The 14683-nt window shown below is 38.8% G+C and overlaps 1 protein-coding gene across 1 annotated transcript; it reads right to left on the bottom strand.

The window, feature by feature from the left end:
- Nucleotides 1-3793: 3793 nt before the first annotated feature.
- Nucleotides 3794-14683, bottom strand: LOC121322945 (E3 ubiquitin-protein ligase TRIM39-like). Its single transcript, XM_041263589.1, has 7 exons — nucleotides 14620-14683; nucleotides 12816-13443; nucleotides 12286-12381; nucleotides 11924-12157; nucleotides 10546-10705; nucleotides 10212-10238; nucleotides 3794-5073 (listed from the first exon to the last, which is right to left on the bottom strand). The coding sequence occupies exons 2-7, from the start codon at nucleotides 13386-13388 to the stop codon at nucleotides 4481-4483; spliced, it is 1683 nt and encodes a 560-aa protein (XP_041119523.1). The 5' UTR covers nucleotides 13389-13443; nucleotides 14620-14683; the 3' UTR covers nucleotides 3794-4480.

Genomic DNA, 14683 nt, shown 5'->3' with positions numbered 1-14683 from the left:
CATCTACTTCTTCATGGGCCGGGACATTAAACAGAAAGCCATGGTTTCCCTGCAGTCACTTGAATCGGCTTTCAAGAGAGCGTTCAGTGAGTCTCACAACAAAACACCAGACTACAACATGTCCTCTATCCACTCTACCACCAGTACTGAACTTCAACCTTTCAACAGCAGCCAATCACAAAAGCCTATGTTAGGAAGCAACATTGTGCAAATGGTCACAAGATTAGGTTAGGTTATGCTAAGAACATATCCGTGTTCAAATGATGATGATGGTGTTTCTAAATGACTACATTTAACTACTCTGATGATGCCACTGGAAGTTGGGTGAGGCTGAAACAGGAAGTGTGTAAAATGCATTTCTGGCCTTGATTTTTCACTCAAAAAGTGACTAAACAGTAATTTTGACATTATGTATTTATTTATTTTGTATTCTTTGCTAGTCAAGATTTATTATTTTGCATTTACTAGTTGTTTTGGGGATTTCAGGTGTTTGTTGTAATGGGGTGGTAACTAATGTATACAGTTGAAGTGTGATGAGACCATTTGGAAATCTGCATGATGTATTTATTATTATTAATGTACTAGTTATTTGGGTATTTATGTATTTATTGTAGGGCTGTTCTGATACCATACTGGAAAGAGATAAGACACACAATAAAGCATCTTGTTAGTTTTAACATAATAAGTTGTTGGAGTCGTTATTTTTTTACAATACAACATTGGCAACAAGGATGGCTGAAGTTTTGCTTTTACCCCCGCCAGTCTTCCTGGCTTTACCTGGTGAGCCGCCTGTTCCCTGGTTTTGCTGGCTTTCGTCTTTCCAGATGTACCTGCTTGCACTTGGTCTGGCTGATGTGAGCAATGCCCGCAAGCGCACCCTGCTGCTGCACTGCCTGGGGACTGAGGGACAGCATGTCTTTTACACTTTAAGACCAGCTGACACATACGCTGAAGCTGTTGCTGCACTCTAGGGTCATTTTGCCGCCACCCAGAGCATCCTCCTCTGGATTTCAACTTCAGACTGCGGGCCCAGCGGTCAGGTGAGTCCATTCTCCAATATACAGCTGCATTGTGGGAATTGGCTCTGCTATTTAAATTTAAACTTACTTATTGAGAAAACCTCCAGTGTGCAAGTCCGTGAGAGGCTGTTACTCGAATATGATGAGTTAACTCTGGCCAAAGCCATTTGGTTTTGCCTGTGCTGCTAAAATTACTGGGGCTCACTCTGTGCTACAACTACTGAACTTGCAGTACAGAAAGTCCACCCTCCCTTACTGCAACAGGACAAAGAAACCTGGTCTTCCTGTCCACCAGTGCAGCAACTTCCTGCTTGTTTTAGGCAGCGTTGTGGAAATTGTGGGTCCAACAATAAATCTTGACTAACAAAGAATACAAAATAAATAAATACATAATGTCTCCATGAATCCGGAGCTCCTGACTGCCCACGGGGGAAAACCTACAGAAACTGTAATATATTGAACCACTTTGCCAGGTGGTGTCACTCCACCCCAGCAGCAGCACACTCTGCTCTCCAACCCTACTGACTTTAAGACTTGTGCCGTATACCTCAGGGATGTCTGCCTTCCCCTGCTTTTGGACACTGGGGCCAAGGTGTCTCGGCTTAATTTTGACATCTACAAACAGTTTTTTCTCACACCTACCCCTTCAGCACCCCTCCACCACTCTGAGTGGTTATGGACATGCTAGAATTGAAGTCCTGGGCTCCCTCCAGCTGCAAGTGTGCTAAGGCACAAGGTCTCTGCTGGCCTTTCCATTCCATGTCACATGCAAGGGGGCCAACCTCCTGGATCTCGACCTATTCATGGGACTCGGTTTCTCATTGACTGACAACTCCGGTACGAAGATCCTACTTGTTGCCTCCCCCCAGCAACGCCAATGGCCGGCGCTGTTTGATGGCTTGGGCTGCCTCTTCGTCTTCACTCATCAACCCAAGGTCGATCCTACGGTGACCCCAGTGATCCAGCTTCTGCGTCGCATTCCCCTCACTCTGTGGGATCAAATGTTAGCTGAGCTGAAGGCCCTACTGGATTCTAGGATTACTGAGCTCATCAACGCTTCACCCTGGATCTCAAACCTTGTGATAGCAAATAAGTTAGGGGGGCTCTGCATCTGTGTGGACCTGAGAGCTGTAAACACAGCCATTGTCCCAGATAAATACCTGCTTCCAATGGTGGAGGAGCTCAACACCCACTTTTACGGTTCCATGATTTTCAGTAATCTTGATTTACACCAAGGCTACCTCCGGGTTCCCTTACACCCTAGCAGCAGGGACCTTATTGCTTTTCTTACACAATCTGGCATTTTCCGCTACACCCGCATTTAATTCGGTCTGAGCTCAGCACCCAGCTGCTTTCAAAAGATCATGTCCTCTGTCTTCGCCAGCGTCCCAGACGTGTCTCTCTATCTTGATGATCGTGGTGCATGGCCCCAATGCCTCCATCCATGACGAGCGCCTCTGCCAGGTGTTCCGCATGCTGACCAAGCACAACCTCACACTCAACAAGAAGTGCATCTTTTCTGTACTGGAAATCGAGTTTGTGCAGTTCCAGGTGTCGGCACACGACATCTCCACATTGCAGTCTAACGTGGATGCAATTCATCGCATTCCAGAGGCCATGTTGGCTGCAGAGCTCTGCAACAAGCCATATAGTGTTTTTCCCCATAAAGTAGCACACTGTTCGTTTACCTGGTTCATCACAGAACAACACAGTTTCTCTTAGTACAACGTTTCACCCACTAACATGGAGGACCCCTGAGGCCACTATTTATAGCTCCAGCCCATGTGATCCCCTCCTCCCAACCTCTGCACCCCTGCAGTTCTCGCGTTGGACTAACCTCCAACTCTAGGAACTACCTCAGCCACTGAAGACTCGTCTCCCCATTTACCCCCAGACACACCAGCAGACACACACACACACACACACACACACACATACGTTCCTAATTATGATCCCCAAAGGATCTCCCCCACCCCACATACACACTTTTACAACCTCCCCCCCCCCCATTTCACCTAATGGCATGGGCAGTCTCACAATACACAAGAATGACAAACAAGTGAACAAACATACAAGTGTTTACAGTCCCTTCAAGGGCAGCGATACAGCAGTTCAAAAGTTCCAAGATCACTACAATATGAACACACCTTACTTATTCCTTTGTAGTTAAACTTTGTACCTTACCATTTACCATTTAAGCTATAAACAAATATAAATATAGGAAGCATGACACTGCCAACATGCACTTTGTTTGATATGTTGTTATTTTTTTCAATACACACACTAGAATCATTTTAGCCAATAAAGAGAGCATCTTTATACATGTGACTCGTTGATCATGTGGCTTTGACAGCTGCTAAACAAATATATAATGATATCTACGTCATGCGTGTTCAATGTGAAAAATACCTTTTCCTCAATTTTCAGACTGTGCAGTTGGAGTTATCACATATTGCTTACAATTGTTTCATGAACATTTTTGATTGAAGAAGTTTTCTTTGTGTATGCTGGGCTTAAGAGACACAACAAATTAGTGTATTCAATGAAAGACGAAGCAGTGTGTAATTCAACAAAAAAAAGAGAAGTGCCTTTTTTGTGTGGAAGTGAGGTTAAGAAAGGAGATGTAGTTTGGTTATAGTACAGCCAGATCTGAGAATAATTTTATTCAGTAAGTAGAACTGACGGAAAAAAATAAAAACACTTTTAAAAATCAACTTTATTTACAATGTAATTGGTTATATACTGCAGCACAGTAAAACAGTATCAAATACTACAGAATATAATGCCTCAGGTCCCTTAAGCAGTTGATGATCAAGATCAATAAAACTGATTAGTGTATAAGCAAATTTGAAATCGGACTAATTCCTAGCAATTCATATCTCCAGGTGCACACAACATGTGGCATGAAACTGAATTTGTAATCCATAGAATTCTAGGAACAATAATTGCAATACAACAATAGCCTGCAATTCATTTTACCAACCCATAATTGTAATTTTCAAGTATTCTGTACTCCTAGTGAACTAAACCCATTCTTCCATTTTCAGCTGGAATGATCACATCCTTCACAATGTCTTCACATTGATAAACCCTACAGTGTCTGACTCTTCTCTCAGCAATTAATGTTTAAACAAGATACTCCAGAATTCCAAGCATGCCGGAGTGTTGGTTATATCAATTCAACTTGCCTCTCAGTGATTTTTCTTTATAGAGAAAGTGTTGAGTTTTAGCAGATGCAGAATATGATGAAAAGAAGGATGGACAGAATACTCTAGTAATGTATAGAGAGTGCTGGGTTTCCTTTACTCATGAAGATGACCATCTTCAGCTCAGTTGGGGCTCATGGCTTATTCAACTTTCCTCATCCATGGAAAAACTCCAGTATGTTTATGAAGTATCCTCTATATAACACGTCCAGTAAGGTATGCTATTGTCCATATACACAGATAAAGCAATTTTTTCTATTTATTCAGCAACAGTCTGTTTGATAGTGTAGCAGCAGGATGGCAGATTATTAATGGGTCTTCATTTTTATGACCCTCTTTATAACCGGGACAAAAGAATGGGTAGATTTTCTCAGTGAATTTGTCAGAGAAAGTGTAGATATGAGAGCCAGTCTCTACATTGTAAAAGGAGACAAGTCCTTCCTCATAATCCAGATACACTCCAACCTTCTTGGACCTCAGACTTAGGGAGAGGTGAGTTGGTGGATCAGTGACAGCTAAAAATGTCATTTCATTGACTAGCCACAGCTCCCAAAAACCAGTCGTCGTGCTTGATTCAATTCCCCCTTTCCTATCAACAGACTCTCTATGAACTCCTAGAGCCCAGTTAGTTTTCTTTCCCACTTCCACCTCCCAGTAGTGTCTACCAGAGGTGAAGCCTTCATAGCTTTGAACACAGAGTAAATTATCAAATCGATTTGGCTTGTAAGGGAGACATGGTAGATTACGTTTTTCTAATAATTGTTTTTTATCTTTACCCACCACTCGTTTCCCATCTTCAGAAAGGATAAGTCCATCGTTTGCTGTGTCCATGTCCAGAGTTAAATCAACTGGAGGGGAATAGAGAAAAGAATAATGGTGACTTTAACATGACTTTATTAAATTGCACCATTATGATGGCTCTCCTTATCATAGTGAATTTTGTTTTCTGCTTGTATATAGTTTTTCTACTGATCTGATAGGTCAGCACTTTGTTTCTAGCCTTCATATGGGTGAGAATTACATTGGAATATAAACCAGGTAGCGGTGGATGCAGGGTTCTCCAACTGTTGCTATACTGGGACCAAAAATATATATCGTATTTACTCAAATTTAAGTTGCCTGTGAATTTGAGTCACACCCCTAAATTTGAAGACCAAAAAATACCCTTAATGCAAGTCGCATTTAGTTCTTAAAAAAAAAAAAAAAAAAATATATATATATATATATATATATATATATATATATATATATATATATATATATATATTAAATTACCTTTTAATTTCTAGGTGCCAGCATGAAACAATTAGTGAACAAATAGGAAAATAACATATGTAAAACACAGTATGGTTACAGTATTGAATGGTAGTCCTTGCTGTTTACGGTAGCTGGACAACGGTAAATTACCTTAAAATTTATTTCAGCCACTTTCTTAAAAGTCAAAACAATTGGGGAAGCCCATCCACAGAAAGAGCATTTGACAACCCCATTAGCCAGCATCTCATCCAGATGCTCCTTTACAATGGCCTGTTTAAGTGGAGCACAGCATGTAACATGGAGCGGAGCAGAACGCGAGCGGAGTGGAGTGAGGAGTGGAGTGGGTAAAGTGGAAAGCTTCTGGCACCACTCCAACTCCAAAAGATATATTTGACACTGTATACAGAAGATATGATCCATAAACGGTGTAGCTTTTGCAATGCTCCGACAATATTGTGCAATCTATGAAATCACCCTGTAACATTAAAGTTAACAAAATAATAACTAATATCCAATTTGCACAGTAACAGTTTTATTGCAACAGTGAAAGCCATTGTGTGCTTGTACATGAACCATGTTAATTGCACATTTCACAAAGCTTATACAATTAAAACAAAATTTAAGCATACACACACACACACACACACACACACACACACACACACACACACACATGTATATATATATATATATATATATATATATATATATATATATATATATATATATATATATATATATTAACACGGCAGGAAGGGGGTTAAAATCCTTCCCTGCAGAGAACATGTGAGAATGCACATTTGGGTGTTAATGGTTTAATTGTTTTATTGTTTAGTAATCCCCTACACCTGGTGTTAATTGTAAATTAGAGCCAGGTGCAGGGTATTTAAAGAATGCAGCCAGTCTGTTTGGGGCTGCTGAGGGGTAGGAAGCAGAACGTGTGTTCTGGTGCAGAGCATTCAGAAAAGGTACTGTGTTAAACTGTAGGGTTTTGTGTTTTTGGTAAACAGCTTAGCTGTCTGGAGTTATAGTTAGGGCGATCCTGCCTGTATAGCTAATGCTCCAGTGGGAGTTATGTGTTTAGATAAAAGTTTATCTCCTTTTGTGTTTATTAAAAATAGCGCGCAAGCGCTTTAAATTCCATTTTTGGTGTCCTGGGTCTGTCTTAAAGGGACAACGAACCGTGAGAGTGGCATGGATCTTTCACTATATATATATATATATATATATATATATATATATATATATATATATATATAATCCCTGATATTTGTATCTGTTTCGTCAGTACCATACCGGGTACCCGATTCCAAAAGAACCGATTCGCACATTTCTGCATTTGGAGTGATTTACGCTAGCAGTGGAGCGGAGCGTGAATGGAGCTGGCTGCAGAATTAAAAGCACCAGAGCGGAGCACGTGCGTAGTGGACTGGGGAAATAAAAGCTTTGGAGCGAGCGGTTTCAAAGAGGAAGAAAGTAAAGAGCAGCGTTTATGAGCGCTCCACTCCGCTCACATGCCCTGAACTGGAGAGAGGTCATTGTTTAATAGGGGCATCATGGTGAGTGTAGATCTAATGATGAAACAAGTAGTACGTCCTGGTTTCAGTGAGCACACTTTATCGTTGTGTTCCAGGATTTTGTTAGAAGAAAAGTGTACAAAGGATTATTCTTTTATGTTTGCCTTCTTATTTTTTTCCCCCTTTTGTTAATCCTCTCTGATTTGATTTAAATATTGTGGGGGGGGGGGGGGAAAGAAAATGCGATTGAATGCTGTGGAGAAATTAGTTAATTTCTTTCATTATCTTTTTATTTTTATTTTTGTAAAGCCCGACAAAATTGATTACACTGGACTTTAATTCGCTGACCCGACTAATCTTCTTTATTGTTTTGTAATCTGAATATCTTAAATGTAAAGCTCTAACACTGGAAGCGCTGGAATTTCAAATTACTTGCGTCAAATGAAACATTTGCATAGCAGAAACACCATATTTAAATGGGGGGGGGATATTTGCAATGGAGCAGTACAAAACAAGAAAAACTTAATAAAATAAACTAGTAAATCACTAGTAACTATTTTGTAACAGGTCTCTATACATACAAAATTGTATAAACATTCTATTTGTTTGTAAAAATAACATCAAATGGTCTTTTTTAAAAAAAAAAAAAAAAAAAAAAAAAAATAGTATATAATGCACTACCTCAAAACATAAATAGCTATAATACAATAAACTATTTACATAACGCATTTATTTAGCCTACATACCTGACAGCTCCACGCACAATACACACTTCTCCACTTTCCCTGAGCATTTACCACACTGCCCTTCCACAACCTCTGCAGACATCCAAAGTTTTGTTGTTGTTGCATTTTACAACCTGGCACTGTTTCCTCTTGCATGTGGGTCTGCAGCGCTGCCAGAAGGGCCGTCTTATGCCCTTTTGTGATCCATATGTGCTTGCCGAAGCTCCATGGCTAACTGCAAGATGCAGTACCTCCTGTTGCAGTTTTCCCCGGTACATTCCTTGTACAGAACATATGCATTGATGGCTGCTAGGTCTAAAATGTTATAAAATACATCCACAGGCCATCATGAGATCCTCCTTTGACTGAATATTGTCTTGCCATCTGGTTGAGCACAAACTTGGTCCAAACCGAACTTTGTGGCATTCTAGTATTCCACTTTCTAAGGCATCGGTTCCGATTGCCATTGTTTTGTGCATAGAGCTAAGAATGAACCTCCAATCCTATACACCGGGGGAAGGGGGGGGGTGTACCTATGACTCAGAGAGGCGTGTTTTAAGAACATAAGAACATAACAAAGTTTACAAACGAGAGGAGGCCATTCGGCCCATCTTGCTCGTTTGGTTGTTAGTAGCTTATTGATCCCAAAATCTCATCAAGCAGCTTCTTGAAGGATCCCAGGGTGTCAGCTTCAACAACATTACTGGGGAGTTGATTCCAGACCCTCACAATTCTCTGTGTAAAAAAGTGCCTCCTATTTTCTGTTCTGAATGCCCCTTTGTCTAAACTCCATTTGTGACCCCTAGTCCTTGTTTCTTTTTTCAGGCTGAAAAAGTCCCTTGGGTCGACACTGTCAATACCTTTTAGAATTTTGAATGCTTGAATTAGGTCGCCACGTAGTCTTCTTTGTTCAAGACTGAACAGATTCAATTCTTTTAGCCTGTCTGCATATGACATGCCTTTTAAGCCCGGAATAATTCTGGCCACTCTTCTTTGCACTCTTTCTAGAGCAGCAATATCTTTTTTATAGTGAGGTGACCAGAACTGCACACAATATTCAAGATGAGGTCTTACTAGTGCATTGTACAGTTTTAACCTTACTTCCCTTGATTTAAATTCAACACTTTTCCCAATGTATCCGAGCATCTTGTTAGCCTTTTTTTTATAGCTTCCCCACATTGTCTAGATGAAGCGCTCAAAGAATGTAAACAGGTAGGCGCCACTTAATCATGGGACTGATTGTATTGAAAAGGACAGGCAGGATTATAGACTATATTTGATAAATAAATATGTATTGAAATAACTGATTAAAATGGTTTTGGCACTTCTAGGTAAATGTGCTTATAAATGTCAATTTCTTGGCAATATGCAAATGACATCAGTATATCTATTACATATATTTAGGAAAAGTCACTTGGTGCTTCTAGTGTTAATTTTTTACTATTATTAGTATGTTAATGTTCTGTTATGTTTTCTTTTGTGGTTCAATAAGCAAACTAATATTTGTTCTAAATTCTTAGCTCTATTCTCATTGTCCTATTGTTTTTTTTTTTGACAAATTAAGATGGTCAGACCCTTAGTATTTTGACTATTCAGTGAAAGGGCGCAGAGCGCAGGTCTGGGGGCTAGTTTTTTAATTATTAGTATGTGGTCTGGTGTTGCATTAACTTTATTTTAAATCCTTTAAGAATATAGGATTTAAGGTTTTTTTGCTTTTCAAATAACATTATTCCAGTAGGAAAATTCTTACCTGGCACCCAAATAAATTTGAACTTTCCTGGTTTTAATGGCCTCCTTTGTTTAATTTGGCCACCGTGACTTTCTGTTGCATTCGCAAGGAAAAATACCCTTTCGATTGTGTCTCCATCTTCTGACACACCCTCAAATCCAAGTAGCTCCCACTGAATTTGAGTAAATATGGTACTTAGCAATTTGTAGTGACGTCTGGCAACAGCAGCTTCCTAATAACTGATTAGAACTCTCGGAAGTGCTGTGTTTGCACCACCGTGAGGAAGCACTACTGCTAGCCAGTGTGGTAGAATTTATGTTAGCAAAACAACATGGGAACAGGCCTCTAAATTTCAAGTCACATAATGTATGGCATTTTTCAATTGCTGAAAGGCTTAGCACTAGAATGAGTTTTAAGCAATATAAAACCCTATGCAACCACAATCTACAGCATTTTAGTTCCGCCCTTTTAGAAAATGAAACAAAAACAAAACAAAAAGCTTACAGTGCTGGGAAATATGTTTGTGTATCTTTCATATTTTTTATCTAACTACAAAATCTTTGTACCAGGATCTGAAGTGAAAACATTATGCTACAGAAGTGGGGGAAAATATTGATCATTGAAATATTACTAACTGATATACTTTTAATTTAAAAAATCTTGTATCATGGAGAAGAGAGCAAACATTTCAAACATCTCTACTAATGTCCTCATAATATTAGAAGCAGGTTATGGAAATAAAGTAAAATTACCCATACCGGCATATCTCTGAATGTTCTCCAGTTCTAAAAAAAAAAAAAGAAAAGAAATGTGATATAATTGAATGCCTCAAGTATGTAAAGTTAGTCAAAAAAGAAAAAAATGATGTAGTTTTCATGTGTGTGATCTCTTATTAAGCATCCATCACGGTATCAATTGGTTAAACACAATGCTTAACAGTAGCATGACCAGCTCTTGTTTGGCCTTCTAATAGAGCCATAGATAAACTGTATTAAGATATAAGATGCATCAAACTTTGCAATTAAAAAAACAACTAACTTTAAAAATGTTGCTCTATCCCTGGGAATCAACACCAAAGCAGTTTATACCAACCTGTTTTGGATAGTTTCACTAGTTCTCTGTCAAAGCTATCCATGAGGCAGTATTTAAGTTCAGATACAGCTTTCCTTACAGCCGCTATATTGATGTCAGGATTAACAGTGACTCTGGGTAAGGCTGCGGCTTTGGGAGGAGGACAGAGAGACTGGAAATTCTGCAACAAATCGCAGAAAAACAAGCAGTTCAGTGGCATTCACCCCCTGCCACAGCTTTGAATTGAAAATTAGAGCTATACAAAAGTGTATCAACATGACCGATATGCATTGTTTGTGCATGTAATAATGTAATTTTGACAAACAAGATGCATACATTATGACTCTTAATATCTTGGGCTAAAGTATGACCATATCAAGCTTCATCATAATTGATTAGATGTGTGTGAAAACTAAACATTGTCATATAGAAAGTCGGATGGACAGACAAACAGTCTCCATGATGGTTACATGATATTAAATGAAACATCTAAGCTTATGTATATATATATATATATATATATATATATATATATATATATATATATATATATATATAATTTTATCTATCAATCCTAAAATTCTAGGTGATGCTAAACTTTTGGCCAGAGCTGTACAGTATGTATAGTAAATTTGTATACCTGACTTCAGTATATACCCTGGCAGGGCAGTAATAATGGTGAGGAGAACGGAATGGTCGATAAATCACATTTGTAATGGAAAACCTCTGAATCTGTATAAATCCCATAATAATATCGGAGAGAACATTGTTAACATATTTGTAAACTTTCTTAAACTCCTTGTGTCTCCAGGGGTTCTTAAACTGTTACTTCAGTTCTGAAGTGGTCACACTGCCCATAAGAACAAGTTCCCAGCCCCACTGTTTTATTTGACTGCATTATGAGACCACACATTGTTTAGAGGAAAGCTACAGGCACTGCAAATTAGTTTCAAAATCTGTTGTACTCTAAAGACATAATCCGTGTTCAACTCATCAAGGTTGTCTTGTAGCCTCCATTCTTTGTGTATTCTATATGTTCGGAAATATCAAATATTTGTTCCTAGGGGGTAGCCCCTAAATAACTACGTAATTGTGTGTTTATCTATTCTACCATTTTATAACTCTAACCATTTCTCTGCATGAACGGGGTAATACCTGCTCCCATTATGTGGCAATAGATAGTCAGCTGATTCTATTCAAGTGTATCATCAAAATAAACCTTCTTGAATAGGGACCAGTACGGCTTAACCTCTTCAACAGATAAGTCATATCTGTTTACTCAAGTTTTATTTCATTTCTATGTGAGATCTACTTGATTTGAAAAGTGATTAATACCTGTAAACCCGGGCCATTCTGGAGGTCATTCAGCGCTGGAAATGCAAACTCTTCAGAATGTTACCTGGAGAAAAAGGATGTGATCCTCTGACTCTGAAAGCTGCTTCATCCTGGAGCTCCTCTCCTTCAACCCAGTGATTTGCATCTCCAGTTCTTCTGTGAGTTTTTCTGTCTGCTTTCCAGCAGCTCTGTTTTTTTCAGTGATCTCTTCAACCAGCTGGGTCCAGCTTCTCTCAACGGAGTGGATCAGCTCTTTGAAAATCCTTTCGCTTTTCATCATTTCTTTCTCTACAGAGTTCTAACAGAGAGAGATATTATTACGGCATTTTGAACAGTAGCATTAGCAAGCTTTTGTGGCACTGGTTCATGTTATAATATGTTTTTATAGATTCAGTGGGATAAGAGAAGATGTTTGTCAATACTCACGTTGCATGACTTCCCAACTTGTTTCAGTTCAGCCAGCTCTTTTTGTTTCTCTTGGATTTCTTTTTCTATTTCGCTCTGCATGTTTTGGAGGTTCTTCTGTGTAAACAGTGACAAAGAGTACTTTTCTGTTTCTCCATGTGTTCTCCTACATGTTTTTTTCATTATACACTAATACAACTCGTCCATATACCACTCATGTTGCTTGACAACTTGCCAGCTAAAAGCAGCATCTATAAAGAGTGACTGACTCACCATGACAATTTGTTTAATGTTACTTATTTTCTGTTTATTACACTAAAAAAAGAAAGAAGATTTTATGTAATCTTCAATTTGTATGCCTTAGCTCTAGCTCCTTTTTGTTTTGAGCCTCCTTTCAGTGAAGCTTTCTTCTCAAACTACCACTCTCCACTGAGAACCTGTGTCCAGTATATCATATTAGCCTCACACAGCTTAACCTGTGTCAAGAATCGAGTTGCTGTTTCAAACAAGTATGCTGGGGTTTGAGCTTTCTTAGTTCAAAACAACCTTACCTTTTTCTCTGCCCATTCTCTTTGTATGGGGACTGTGTTATGATGTCTATGTTCTGCCTCCAGACATAACACACAGATACAGGTCAGGTCAGTCCTGCAGTATAGCTCTAGAAGGCTGTGATGTTGTGTGCACAGTCTTTCCTCCAGACTGCAGACAGGATCCACCAGTCTGTGCCTTCTGAATGCTGCTCCTTCATAGTGAGGTTTGATGTGTGCTTCACAAAAAGACACCAGGCACACCAAGCAGGATTTTACAGCTTGCAGCTTTTCCCCAGTGCAGGCATCACAAGGAACATCTTCAGGCCTAGCGGGGCATGATTGAGGAGCATCGACTGTCAACGCTCTGAAGTCCTGAGTGAGTTCAGCAACCATTCGGTTAATGCTGAGAACAGGCCTTCTTAAAAACATTTTCCTACACAGAGGGCATGTACAATTATCACTGTGATCCCAGTACCCCTGGATACACTGCAGACAGAAATTGTGTCCGCATGGAGTGGTGACTGGATTGATGAACAAACCTAAGCATATTGAACACGTAAACTGATCTTTGGAGAAGGATCTTCCTGCAGCCATGGAGAAAGCCAGATGCTCGAAAAGAAGTTGGGAATCAGTCCAATGATCTGGAGTGCTTCAATTTAGGAAACAAAAATGGTTACCTTATAAAAAAAATGGTTAATAAACTATCAGAAAGTGCAGTCTGGTCTCTTGTGAAGATTGGGTCTTGTTAATACTTAAATGGGAAATTCTACTGAAAACTTGTAAGCGCTTGTAAATAATCTTACATTGTTTCTTCTTCATCTTATTAATTGGTGTTATTTCCTTTCAGAAAAAAAAATAGAACAATTTTTTTAGGGTCTTTACCCACTATATTCAACTAACTTTTTGGGGTTCAAATATTTTCTTTGAAGGCCAATTGATTTGTGCACAGACACGCAGAGTACAAACACCAGACATGAAACATCTAGCCTGTAAAGATATTTCTAGTGATAACAGGAGTGTGCAATGCATAAACTGGTTCACAGTAATTTCACTGCACCTGCTTGCCACACGCTAATAGTACATAGGTTGGTATCAAATTAACCTCTAGGGGTAGGATTAGATCATTGAAGAGTTGGATGAACTCATTTTCCCTCTAGTATAAAGGCAGTAGTGTGTTTTTAATCCTCTATTGCATTACACCATGCACACATGACAAGACAGTATTGTTATGTACTGTATTTTCCAATGGGATATTTTTCCGAACAGTTTTGCTGTGTTTACTGACGACAAAGTGAAACCAAATATGTCCTGTGTTTTTGTAAGACACAGCCCAAATACACCACTTCAGAATTTGTGGGAAAGTGAAAGTGAAATCTCAAGACCCTTATAAAAGTTTACCAGAGCTCATTTGAATGGTAATCATTTTGACAGTTTTTCCATGCTTATGTTTTGCAATACTGCATTTACCTATGATTTACCTTCCTTTAATTATGCTTTATTATGCTTTTACATAAATGTAAAATTTTTATAAGAGGAAAAACAAGAGATCTGACAGGAATGAAGAGTAGACTGATACAAAAGTCTTTCCTAACCTCAACAGTATGAAACAAAATTGCCCACAGATATATTAATTGACCTGATATGTTGATCAGGACATAAGGATTATAGAAAGTATCTTACTTCTGTAAACACATTCACATAGCATACACTGACCTCACTACCACATAACATGTAATGAACTGGAAAATGAACACATTGAGAACAAACTCCAGATCAATAATGCTCCCTATATTAATACATTGAGATTTAGTTCAGAAGGAATTACCTGTAAGTGATCGGTCAGGATAGACAGTGCCGAGAGGTTTCTTTTGTTTTTTGCTTTTTTTTTT

Source organism: Polyodon spathula, chromosome 11, assembly GCF_017654505.1.
Source record: "Polyodon spathula isolate WHYD16114869_AA chromosome 11, ASM1765450v1, whole genome shotgun sequence".
NCBI classification, from domain to species: Eukaryota; Metazoa; Chordata; class Actinopteri; order Acipenseriformes; family Polyodontidae; genus Polyodon; species Polyodon spathula.
The sequence above is the reverse complement of the archived record's forward strand: the minus strand, read 5'-3'. Positions and strand labels throughout refer to the sequence as shown.